This window comes from Erpetoichthys calabaricus, chromosome 4, assembly GCF_900747795.2.
Source record: "Erpetoichthys calabaricus chromosome 4, fErpCal1.3, whole genome shotgun sequence".
NCBI lineage: Eukaryota > Metazoa > Chordata > Cladistia > Polypteriformes > Polypteridae > Erpetoichthys > Erpetoichthys calabaricus.
This window is the reverse complement of record NC_041397.2, coordinates 286,911,774-286,925,735: the sequence shown is the minus strand read 5'-3', so window position 1 is coordinate 286,925,735 and position 13,962 is coordinate 286,911,774. Positions and strand designations below refer to the sequence as shown.

General features: G+C 37.6%; 1 protein-coding gene across 1 annotated transcript in view; it reads right to left on the bottom strand.

Moving 5' to 3' along the window:
* Positions 1-13,962, bottom strand: part of prkx (protein kinase X-linked) — a 218,672-nt gene that overhangs the window by 32,918 nt on the left and 171,792 nt on the right. The window contains exon 8 of the mRNA XM_051926670.1: positions 4,193-4,288. Coding sequence (XP_051782630.1) covers positions 4,193-4,288 — 96 coding nt within the window. The remainder of the gene's footprint in view (positions 1-4,192; positions 4,289-13,962) is intronic.

The following is a 13,962-nucleotide window of genomic DNA, read 5'->3' as shown; positions in this document are numbered from 1 at the left end:
CGCCTGGTGTGTCCTCTGTAGGCCACAATGTATTTATAAAGTAATGTTGCTTGGATGTAATGACCAGTTCTAGTCTCCCCAAGTCAACTACTTCCAGCTGAACTGAAGGCAGAGAACCAGAGATAACCAAGTAAAGTAGCTCAAAGTCAGTCTTAAGGCCTAACTTAACAAAAAGTCATGGAACATGTGTTATGGTGTATCATGCGTCATCGAATGGCAAATCAATTTGAGAGTTATCACTTCTCTGATGAGACAGAATATTGTGAGTAAAGAAAAGAAGCACCTAGATTTTCAGAAACCACTCCATAATAGAATCTTCTGCCTCCAGTATCCAAAAGTCTATGGCTTGATGAGTGGACTAGTCAGCCATCAAAGGTTACATAAATACTTTTATGGGTATCGGTTTATTCAAATGAGGTCAAATATCCCAACCTCTACTCTTCTTTAAAGCAGAGAAAGAAAAAGATTTAATACAAAGTTATCAATTAGAGATACAGAAATATTTAAAAGGTGATAATGGTTTAACATGTCCAGTTAATGGACAGCATTAAGATATACCTTTTAGACTTGAAGCTCTTTTGAACTATTACTTATAAATTGAATTGATTGAATTGAATTGATTTTTTTTTCTTATTTTACATGAAATGGGAAATTTCTCATAATTTTCCCATTGTGTTATTGCAGAGAGTTTAGGATTCTTACAGCAGAACAAGATAGCATGTCGTGCTAGCAGTTTAACATAAGTTATCCAATTAGATTGTTTACTAAACAATAACATCCCATTAGCTGTTAACAGGCATACCTACTTCCTGGTAGTCAGCTTTTTATCCAAAGCAAATTACAAAAGAGGTCAACATAATTGAGTGAACATCAGTCTGGGGGACTGTTTTGGAAAAAAGTGTTAAAGAACAAGATTACAAAATTGATCATCACACGTGAACAAAATATAAGTGAATTACATTTCCTACGTTACAAAAATGTAACAACTAATATCAGTTAAGACAGAAATTCACCAAACAACAGAGTGTTTAAACTCTCCTGGTGGGTGGCAGCTCATTCCACCAGCTCGGAGCTACAGTTGAAAAAATTATGGATTCAGATTTTATATATATATATATATATATATATATATATATATATATATATATATATATATATATATATGTGTGTGTGTGTATAGGTATGTATGTATGTATACAGATGCGGACACGTCAAATATGATGAATTTGAGCTGAATATGTCCCTCTACAGAGAGCCAATGTAGTGAACTTAAAAAAGAGGAGTGACATGTTGGACACCAGACATGCCACTACATTTTAAATCATCTGTAGCGGCTTGGTGAAACATGCCAGTACTCTTGCCAGCAGAGAGTTGCAGTAGTCCAGATGTTACAAGACAACATACACATAAATATATTCTGTATTTTTAATTTCCTGTAGACAAAGGAGGAATAAAGGCCTAAGAGTAAACAGAAAATACATCAACAATATAATTAAGGCCTAGAGGTCTCACATAAACCTTAATCATCCCAAAGTAATTTTCTCATTTCTTAGGTATCTGTCCAAGAACAATAATTAACAATTTATTTAGCATTTTCCCCAATAATGTTAATCACATTTGGAATGTCTCTATATTAAAGTTTTTTAACTCTGCCACTGATGCTAAAATGAACTGTAACTTTGTTTTCTTATAATTGGTGCCTTATGATTTTACATTTGTTTCAATGTTGTATCTTTATATGCTATAGCAGGAAGTTATCCTGTTGCCTTTAAACCTTCTATGCTATAGTATACTTATGCAGTCACAAGTATGTAATGAAATTAGATATTATTTAATCATTATCTGAAAATGTCAAGCTTAAACAAAATGTTGTTATAACTGATGACAGATGTAAGGAATTATTTCAGCAAAAAACATAAAATACCTCTCATTTTCTAAAATTTGAATAAAAATAATTCAAGATTATATAATGTATTATTTTCTAAGGGAAAAATTCTCTTCTTGTGGCCTATCAGAATTGCACCTTTACACATCTGACAGTATTACTTTGTTACTTAGTGTGTAGTCACACCTTCAAAAATTTATTCAAAATTACACTAGAAGTAGTTTACACCAAACATTAAGGATTTGTGAAGAGCAAAATTCTAATATACATGGTATGTGTTATTACTCAAACTGGCCTAACGTCAATACTATTTTGCTGGTAATTGTAGCCTACTTTGCACCCTGTGCCCCAACATCAATCTATATATGCAGAGGCCAGGAAAGCTTCTCATTCTGTATGATATATATTTCACTGTTTACAAGACCCCACATATTTAACCAGGGTTGTCCTACTGTGACTGCAAAGTTTAAGGAACAGGGAACATCTCTCCACCCTACTTTTCATATTTTAAGTATCCCTGTAAACAATGGATAGATAGCTCTTATATTGGAGGGGCTCAATCATTTATGGATATCATTCCACATACTTGCTTAGTTAAAATCCAGGTATTCTGATGAATGAACAAAACCGTTTTTATTTTTTATGCTGAGTCACAAATTCTGAACTGTTCCTAGACAGGTCTTTTTAACTTTCTGTGAAAATGTAAGTAGGATGTGACTACAATCTTTTTATCAATTTAAACAGTTTATTTAAATGCCTTCTTTAGTATGAACAGATACACAACAAACAAAACAAACAAAGTGTACTGATGCTGATTTTTAAGAATAGGGGGGATGTGCAGAGCTGTTGTAACTACAGGGGTATAAAATTGATGAGCGACATCATGAAGTTATGGGAAAGAGTAGTGGAAGCTAGGTTAAGAAGGGAGGTGATGATTAGTGAGCAGCAGTATAGTTTCAAGTCAAGAAAGAGCACCACAGATGCAATTTTTGCTCTGAGGGTGTTGATGGAGAAGTATAGAGAAGGCCAGGAGTTGCAATGCATCTTTATGGACCTGGAGAAAGCATATGACAGGATGTCTAAGGAGTTGTGGTGTTGTATGAGGAAGTCAGGAGTGGCAGTGAAGTATGTAACAGTTGTACAGGATATGTATGAGGGAAGTGTGACAGTGGTGAGGTCTGTGGTAGCAGTTACACATGCATTCAACGTGGAGGTGGGATTACATCTGGGATCGCCTCTAAGCCCTTTCTTATTTGCAACGATGATGGACAGGTTGACAGACGAGATTAGACAGGAGTCCCCGTGGGCTATGATGTTTGCTGATCTGTAGGGAGTAGGGAGCAGGTTGAGGAGACCCTGGAGAGGTGGAGATATGCTCTAGAGAGGAGAGGAATGAAGGCCAGTAGGAACAAGACAGAATATATACATGTAAATGAGAGGGAGGTCAGTATGATTTGGTGAGGATGAAGGGAGTAGAGTTAATGAAGGTGGATAACTTTAAATACTTCTGATCAACAGTACAGAGTAACGGGGATTGTGGAAAAGAGGTGAAAAAGAGAGCGCAGGCAGGGTGGAGAAGAGTGTCAGGAGTAATTTGTGACAGATGGATACCAGCAAGAGTGAAAGGGTAGGTCTACAGGACGGTAGTGAGACCAGCTATGTTATTGGACTGGAGATGGTGGCACTGACCAGAAAATAGGATACAGAGCTGGAGGTGGCAGAGTTAAAGATGTTAAGATTTGTACTGGGTGTGACGAGGATGGACAGGATTAGAAATTAATACGTTAGAGGGTCAGCTCAGGTTTTTATGGTTTGGAGACAAAGTCAGAGAAGCAAGATTATTCGGATTTGGACATGTGCAGAGGAGAGATGCTGTGTATATTGGGAAAAGGATGCTAAGGATAGAGGTGCCAGGCAAGAGGAAAAGAGGAAGGCCTAAGAAGGTTTATGGATGTGGTGAGAGGGGACATACAGGTGATCGGTGTAAAAAAGCACGATGCAGAAGATAGAAAGATATAGAAAAAGATGATCCACTGTGGCAACTCCTAACAGGAGCAGCTGAAAGAAGAAGATTAACGACAAGGATTAAAATCAAATTAAGAACTTGACAAAGAAGAATGTCCCCATGATCCTCTGGGACCAGGGCTGATTATCCCAGCTGTAACAGCAACAGTTGGATTTTTACTTTTACTACTGTGTACTTCCTTATCCAACTGCCCCCTATAAATTTATCTTGCCTTCAGTGAGCATCTAACACCACAGTATTATTACAAGTTCAGTACAATCATATAGTGAAATTTGTCTTACTTCACATTGAAGTCCAAATGTCTAGGAAAATCTATTTTTCCAGCTAGAATCTTCTGGTAAATGCCAAAGGGATTATCATCAAAAAATGGAGGATAACTACAAGGAACAAAAACAAGAAAGAATTTATTACATTTCTGAATTAAGTGGCCAAACACAGTGAGCAGAGTTAAAAATACAACACAGATTACAATAAAAATTAGAAGAAAAAATAAAAAAAACAATGAAATTACATAGAATATAATTTTATTTGTTAGTGCATATGAGCCTTCAGTGTTCAGTCCCAAAGAAATAGGGCTAATTTATATAGAAAAGAGAGTTCACATTTTATTGCTTGAAAAGAGTAAAGTTGTATGTGAATAGTGACTTCCAGGATGCCTGCTGAAACAATCTTTATCCTTCAAATAGCACAGTTCTTCAAATAATTGACACTGGGATAGTGAATGAAAAATAACATTACTAGGTTTTCCTTTACTTTTAATTATGCCTTAATTTCAATGTGACATTTTATCACAGAGCTATGCTAGGAGTGCAAAAAACGTACACAAAATGTATCCCAACATTAAAGCAACTCTATCCTGAAAGATTTCCTGGATGTAGAATTTTCTGTGAGGAATCTGTAAGTTCTCATGATTACGTTTCAGCAGACACACATATCCTTGAATAATCCAAAGATATGCAGTGAGGTTGACTGATAACTCTAACTTGACTCAATGTGATTAACTGTCATCATGTCCTACAATGGAATAGTGTCCCAGGCTGGTTTGGTTCCACTGCATTGCCATGAAATCTGGTCCTCCATCACAACATCTTCAAGATATGTCCATTTTTGCCTTGTTTACACCATTAACTGTTTTGTTCAGATTTTATTGTCTCTAGATAAGACATCTCCAAATATATATTGAAAAAGCACCTAGCAATTGCTATCCAAACTCTTAGGTTATAGAGAACACGGCTACTAAATTGGTTTATTATGACCCTTGAAATGTAAACACTTTATTGTCATTACAACATCAGTTGCATGGAACTTGATTTGGTGAAGCTCATACAAGTGAAGGAATTAAAATAGGAAAAATATTGCAGTCCACATGCAACCAACATAACAAAAATACAGATACTGTACATATATTCATGAGACTAATGATGAAGACTCTCAAAGCCTTCTCAGTTGGTTCCGCCAATTAACTGGCCTTTAGTCAAAATTCAGTGGATTAATGTAGAAGACTCTTAAAAGTCTTAACCTCTGGATCAGTCAATCCCTTGGTCTCCATGTACTGTTAGGATTCAAAACACTTGTTCTGACTTGATGGCACTACATAATTCTGGTCTTCTGTGGTAAAGCAGGTCAGTGGTTCAGAAAAAGGTGTCCATTTTAAATACATAAATAAATAAATAATTGGCCAGCTCACTCTCTGTAGGAGCTTTTGTGCTCGCGCAGCAGCGTCAGGGTGGGGGATATGGGGGGTTTGGTAGATTATTTGGGGCGATACACACCTGCATGTGAGGGTGCAGTCTGTTTCAATTGCTTCATCAGCTTCCTGCGGTGCGCGACTGAGAAAGAAGCCAGCACAAGAAAAACAGAATTGAATAGAGGAACAAAGAGAGAACAAAAAGGAAGAGAGAAAAAGAAGGTTAATAGAAGGAGATAGAGAAGGCAAGAGCTGGAGGAAGCTGGTGCATGTGGATGACCAAGAGAAGGCAGGCTGCCAGGAGGAGGTCCCTCGAGAGATTGTCACTCCAACTAAATGACCTGGAAACTGGAGTGACTTAAGTGCTGCTCAGTTGCGACTAACCAGAGTGAAGCAGTACTGCCACAGGGGAATGCAAGGTTTGGTGAGACATTCTGCGAGGGAGCCATGGTCCACAGGGATACGCGCCAGGCAGTGGGAGTTGGAAGCTCGGTGTAGTGCCTACAGGGGGCCACAGAAAGCTGCAGGGATCTGAGCCTAAGAGCAAGTGTGCAAAGTTGGCTGAACTGCAGATTGGGCACCACATTGGCTGCAAGGACCCTTTTGGGTTAAGACAAGGAGATGTCAGCTTTTAAAGGAGTGCAGCCAGGCTCATGTTTTTAAGGACAGTTTCCTGCCGTGTTTCAACCTCGTTTTAATGGATTGTCTGACTGATTTTAACCTCCACATGGACACTGTTGTGCTTTTAGGGATTATTTATTTATCTAATGACTTTTGGAACTAATGATCTAATGACTATTGTACACTTTGATTTTGCTTTGTTTTTACTAAAAGCCAAGCCATACTGTCACATCTTCACTACCTCTAGCCTCTCCATGTTTCCCTAAAAAACCTCTATTCTGTTTCATTCACCCTTCTAACAGGGTCTTTCCACTCTATATGTTTGTGCTCCGAACCTGAGAAGCAATTTTTTCCTGATCACTCAAAGTAATTTCTGACCACCATCTGATGACCCATCTCTTGGCACCATTTTGATCTGTGTTACACATCAAACTATTAAGAACTTGATATACTGCATATACTGTACATACAGCTGTTTTGTTATCCAGCTTTTGCAGAATGAAATGTATTATACCTTAATCTTTTGTTCTTGGCCGATTTGCAATTTTGCATTTTTTTGTTAAGCTCTCAAATGTTTCATGTGTGCAGTATCATGGGTAAATGCATATCCAAAATAAAATATAAAATAATTATTAAAAAAGCAGGGGGCTGGATGTTATAACACTGCTTAGTTTAGGTGTGTTAAAGGTGGTACTCATTCAAAAATTCTGTTCAACTGGGAAACGTGTTTATATTGAATTTCAGGAATAAATTCAAGAAAATCTGTAACACTAATTATATTTGTTAATTTCTAATAACTAGTTAATGACTTTTTTTGCATGTCTGTTTAATCTCTGACTTCTCAACAGGTATATACAGACTCATTTTGTTACCAGGAAATATTCTGCTGTTTGAACTACTGAAAATAATGCCAGCTCTAAAAGTCAAAAGAAACTGGAGACGAAATGGTTGATGAGATCTCAACTGCCAATAACATCAGCTGACAAAAGTGTACAGTGAGCAGATGACTAATATAGACCTTCTTTGTCGCAAACAGTAATAGTAAGTTAAATACACTTTATACACAGCTATCCGTTACTTAATTGTACATCTATTTAATATCCAAAGATGCATTTGTGATGTATAAAAAAGTAATTTGGAAAGAAAAGAAATTGTTGAAGGATGTAAACTACTACTTTTTACTACTTTTACATTCAAATTGCAACAAAAAATATTTGCCAAGTAGCAGTTTTAAAAATTGCAGTTTTTTTTATAAACAATATCCAGCATCAACATAGATCCAACAGTGTTTTCATTATATTCTGTTGTATTTTATTAAAGAAACTATAAAACTTGACCAACAAATTCCACGTAGTCACTTTAAAATGAGAGGCCAGCTTAAACTCTAATGTGCATTAATGAATTCCTTTGGCAAGTAATGTATTATGAAGTGAAATTTAAATTGAGCATACCTGAAATTAACCCCCCTGGGGGATTTTGTGTTTTTGGTGATAAGATATAGAATAGCTTCTGAAGATGGAAAAAATATCTGCATTTAACTCAGTCTACAATAACATTTATAAAGTTACCAGCTTCAAGCTCCTGGAAATTATTCTCAGTGACTTTAACAATAAAATAAAGTCCAGACTTAACAATACTAATGTGTGTTAATTCACTTTGCAGAAAATACACTTATCTAAAGTGATACCCCAAATTTTAAAACTTTTTAAGACTATAATATTAAATAACCACAGCACAGTAACATATTAGGTAGTGCTGTCCCGTCCTAGCTCCAGTATCCTGGGTTCAAATAACTATGCCTTGTCAGTGTACATATGAAATTTGCACATTCTCTCCATCTCTGCATGGTGTAACTGTTGGTGTGTAGTACTACAGTTTGAGTATCCCTAATCTGTAATGTCTGGGACCAGAAGTATTTCAGATTTTGGATATTTTCAGATTTTGAAATATTTGCATATAAATAAGATACCTTGGAGACAATTGATCAAATAGGGAAATTCAGCCAATCTAGTTAAATGACGAATCATGTATATAATAACTGATATCATCAAGTGTTATGTTAAAGTGTGTTGACGTGACAATGACTTTTTAATGACTATTAAACCTCAAAAATAATGAATATGATGTATAGACTGTATTTTAGTTCCCTTTCAAGAGGCCCAATGCTGTATATTTGCACTCAATAACTTTTTACATTTTTTTTCTGTTTATATTCGCTACCATTTGTCATTTCTTCTGGAACTAGCTGACAGGCCAGGAGTATCTAATCCAAGCTTCATTCATGCCTGTTGTGCTGAAAGCCATTAAAACCAACTGACTATGCATTACATCCAGTTTTCATAGGGTGTGGGTGTACATACATAAAAAATGGGCTTTTGCCAACATAAAAAATAGCAACATAAAAATGCAATTTACAGCAGTGTCTGCACTCATATTGCAATAAGGGCACCTAACATGAATGAAGCTGCTTTTGTTTACCATAAACAGTTTCATTCCATTAACACGCAAGTCATCTGCAATTTTAACATCGCCACACAACATTTCTGAACTGCTGTACACGTGTTATACGGTGTTTCAGAGGGGAGACGTTTGTTGACTGTGTTTCTTTGCTTAGTGGCACATGATGCTTGATGGGGTACAGCCCTCTAATACGATCTGTGATTCCTTGCAGCACTCAATGGTTTGTGGGGCTCCTTTAACACCCACCAGATTGTTGATCATGTGCTGTTACTTCACAACACTCTAAGCTTCGCGGGGGACACATTGCTTTGAGGTCACACTTGATGGCTGCACTTCCTGGATCTTATCATCTCAAAGATGTCCGATTTAATTACTAGCAATTGCAGTGGATGACAGATTACATGACTGCCCCATGACATCTCAGCATAGTTTAAAATTTCCAAAGTATTCTGAGCTTGCCAATTAATATGCTGCCAGACATCTCCAGTGACAATGCAAATGTTTTCAGGGTATGATGAGTTCAACTGCAATATTGGCATGTCTTTCACTTTTTTCCACTCAAATGGTTCAGTTTTTCTTCTCCAGTTAAATATCTACAGAAAATGGTTCATTTTGACTTTAGAAATGTGTTGTTCATGTTAAATATACTGAATAGATAAATAGGAGTACAAATCTTTCATCATGAAAAAAATTATGATGACTTTCTAAGGGATTTAATACTTTTGCATACTACAATATTGATTCCTGGGTAAAATGCCTGACTTTAATTTTAAAGAATGAATATAGGCAAATGTGTCATTTCTTTGAAGATGTAAAGCTGAAGTTTAATAGGTACCATTCCAGATACAAAATAACATGAATGAACTTGGTAAACCTGAAACTGAACCTAATGTATCAAAAGGGCATTAAGCCCTATTCTTACCACATCCATCTGTGCTTTGTGGTAATTATCAAAAATCTGTAGGACAAATATGTGCCAAATTTTGTATTTTAATTTCAAGATCAGAAATTTTCTTTAACCTGAAACTTACAATATTGGAAGAAAAGGCAATCAAATTATTTCTGATAAAATCCCGACAGCTAACCATGCAAAAATGGGATCAGAAACCCTGCAATAATTAACACTAGAATTACCAGAGCCTACGAAAAAACTCGTAAATCCGTCCCACCTTAAATCGCGTCTTAAATCCGTTTGCACCTCTCCGCCAGAGTCCTTTGTCATCTAAATGTGCTGATAAAGCTACTAGCAGCCAGCTATTCCATCCCCCCACCGACTTAGAATGAACTTCTCTCCTAGCTCAAGCCTTGCCTTGATTTGATTACCTGGGATTGAAGTGGAGTTTTTACAGTGGAAATAATTCTAGCGTTATTTGGAAATACACGCATTTCATGTGTGTTCCATTTCTATAGTTGGCTGTGCAAACACATTTTTAAAACAGAAACGTTTTTCATATTCTAATAGTAAATGACAAAATGTAGGCATAAACTATATAACGTATGAAGCCTGAAGTCCATATATCAAAGAAACACTTTCACAAAAGGTACAAATAAAAGAACACGTGCGCCTTCATTCAAAAAAAAAAAAAAAAAAAAAAAAAAAAGCCGCGTTAGCATGCCACATTGACTTTCTTACTACAACCGCCGCGGTGGCGTAATGGTATCAGCACCTGACTGGGACTCAGAGGGTGGCGAGTTCGATTCCGCAACGGCTCTACTTCGAGAAATTAACTGCTCTTATTCTTACAATTTTAGAATAACAATATAAATTTGATTTCAGTCTGTAACAGGCGGTGTAACTTATGATACTGGTAAAGGTTAGCTTTTTTTTTTTTTTTCTTTTTTTAATTCACTTTTCATTCTCGCCAGTCACATTCAGAATCAATCCATACAACCCCATCTGACACAGCTGGTTTCACATAAATAAAAGTGCACTTTTATTCAAGACTATAACCGAAGAATAAAGAAAGCAAGTTACAGTTGGTGGTTGATACAACAGCTTGCGTGGTGCAATGTTAAGAACTGCTGATTTCCGATCCGTGCTATATAAAATCATCACATTCAAATATTAACAGTTCCCACACACCCAAGGTCCGCCATTCCTACATTTACAACATGTGTACTTGTTGCAGTGTACACACCTCTCTGTGCTATGGTTCCTATTACAGTGAATGAGCACCTGACACTGTACTTTCTTCCCTGGGGGAAGCTGAGGTCTTAGAACGGAAGTTTGTTGACGCTGTATCATCTTTTCTTTTTCCATCGCCTTTTCCTGTAAGAAGCGACGACGAAGTTCCTCTGCAAGGTGAGCCATGAACACTCTTCTTTTCTCAGCGGACCCCGTGCATGCCTTATACAATACGTGTGCGTTCATCGCTGCTAGGTCAAGGATGTTGTACAACACAGCAACCGGCCACCTGCGTGTTCCTGTGCGCACTGAACAAGCACGCGCCTTCTGGTCCATGATGTCAACGCCACGCTGGGGAAAAAAGAAAGACAAATATATGTGACATTTTGAAGAAATCATTTTATCACCAGAAGAGCACCAGAATACTTCGTCACACTAATATTTTTTTCATTAGCATACCTTCATGTGGTTGTAGTCTGTGACCGTGTTTGTTTTTTTTTTTTTTATCTTGCCCAATCTCCACATCATGGTGCATTGTGCTGAGAATGCAGACAGACTTCATCTTTTTGGGCACATACACTGTCAGCATGGCACTGGGAGATCTAAACACCAGCGTGGAGAATTGTTCGTGTACTGAACTGACTTTAGCTGCAGGTGGAAGTTCCCGTCGCACTTTATTCATGGTGCCAAGCAGAGCTGTATTGCGGTGCAGCAGTCTATTAGCCAGCGAAAGTAACGTGAAGAAGTTGTCTGTTGTTACGGTTCTGCCTTTTTGGATTGCGGCAGATTTGGAGACAAAGTACATGTGCAATGCCACTCCTTATTTAGGAAAAGATCCCAGTCGTCCCACGGGAGAAAGACTTTCCGAGTCTGTGGTCATAAAGCTTATGGAGCCATTTCTGGACAAAGGCAGAACCGTAACAACAGACAACTTCTTCACGTCACTTTCGCTGGCTAATAGACTGCTGCACCGCAATACAGCTCTGCTTGGCACCATGAATAAAGTGCGACGGGAACTTCCACCTGCAGCTAAAGTCAGTTCAGTACACGAACAATTCTCCACGCTGGTGTTTAGATCTCCCAGTGCCATGCTGACAGTGTATGTGCCCAAAAAGATGAAGTCTGTCTGCATTCTCAGCACAATGCACCATGATGTGGAGATTGGGCAAGATAAAAAAAAAAAAAACAAACACGGTCACAGACTACAACCACATGAAGGTATGCTAATGAAAAAAATATTAGTGTGACGAAGTATTCTGGTGCTCTTCTGGTGATAAAATGATTTCTTCAAAATGTCACATATATTTGTCTTTCTTTTTTCCCCAGTGTGGCGTTGACATCATGGACCAGAAGGCGCGTGCTTGTTCAGTGCGCACAGGAACACGCAGGTGGCCGGTTGCTGTGTTGTACAACATCCTTGACCTAGCAGCGATGAACGCACACGTATTGTATAAGGCATGCACGGGGTCCGCTGAGAAAAGAAGAGTGTTCATGGCTCACCTTGCAGAGGAACTTCGTCGTCGCTTCTTACAGGAAAAGGCGATGGAAAAAGAAAAGATGATACAGCGTCAACAAACTTCCGTTCTAAGACCTCAGCTTCCCCCAGGGAAGAAAGTACAGTGTCAGGTGCTCATTCACTGTAATAGGAACCATAGCACAGAGAGGTGTGTACACTGCAACAAGTACACATGTTGTAAATGTAGGAATGGCGGACCTTGGGTGTGTGGGAACTGTTAATATTTGAATGTGATGATTTTATATAGCACGGATCGGAAATCAGCAGTTCTTAACATTGCACCACGCAAGCTGTTGTATCAACCACCAACTGTAACTTGCTTTCTTTATTCTTCGGTTATAGTCTTGAATAAAAGTGCACTTTTATTTATGTGAAACCAGCTGTGTCAGATGGGGTTGTATGGATTGATTCTGAATGTGACTGCGAGAATGAAAAGTGAATTAAAAAAGAAAAAAAAAAAAAGCTAACCTTTACCAGTATCATAAGTTACACCGCCTGTTACAGACTGAAATCAAATTTATATTGTTATTCTAAAATTGTAAGAATAAGAGCAGTTAATTTCTCGAAGTAGAGCCGTGCGGAATCGAACTCGCCACCCTCTGAGTCCCAGTCAGGTGCTGATACCATTACGCCACCGCGGCGGTTGTAGTAAGAAAGTCAATGTGGCATGCTAACGCGGCTTTTTTTTTTTTTTTTTTTTTTTGAATGAAGGCGCACGTGTTCTTTTATTTGTACCTTTTGTGAAAGTGTTTCTTTGATATATGGACTTCAGGTTTCATACGTTATATAGTTTATGCCTACATTTTGTCATTTACTATTAGAATATGAAAAACGTTTCTGTTTTAAAAATGTGTTTGCACAGCCAACTATAGAAATGGAACACACATGAAATGCGTGTATTCCAAATAACGCTAGAATTATTTCCACTGTAAAACTCCACTTCAATCCCAGGTAATCAAATCAAGGCAAGGCTTGAGCTAGGAGAGAAGTTCATTCTAAGTCGGTGGGGGGATGGAATAGCTGGCTGCTAGTAGCTTTATCAGCACATTTAGATGACAAAGGACTCTGGCGGAGAGGTGCAAACGGATTTAAGACGCGATTTAAGGTGGGACGGATTTACGAGTTTTTTCGTAGGCTCTGGTAATTCTAGTGTTAAAAGACATAACCTCCCTATGGACAAAGATCACAGAACTGCTTATTATTTAATAAGGTGGTGCTAAAATGCCACCTAGAATTACAATTCAGGTGCATCAAGTATCTTGGCTTCATAACAGATATCTTATAATCAACAACAACAACAACATCAACAGCAACATTTATTTATATAGCAAATTTTCATACAAATAATGTAGCTCAAAGTGCTTTACATGATGAAGAAAAGAGAAAAAAAAAAGACAAAGTAAGAATTAAAATAAGACATCACTAATTAGCATAGAATAAGAGTAAGATCCAATGGCCAGGGAGGACAGAAAAAACAAAAAAACTCCAGACGGCTGGAGAAAAAAAATAAAATCTGCAGGGGTTCCAGACCATGAGACCGCCCAGCCCCCTCTAGGCATTCTACCTAACATAAATAAACAGTCCTCTTTGTATTTAGGGTTATCATGGAAGGACTTGATGATGATGGTCATGTAGACTTCTG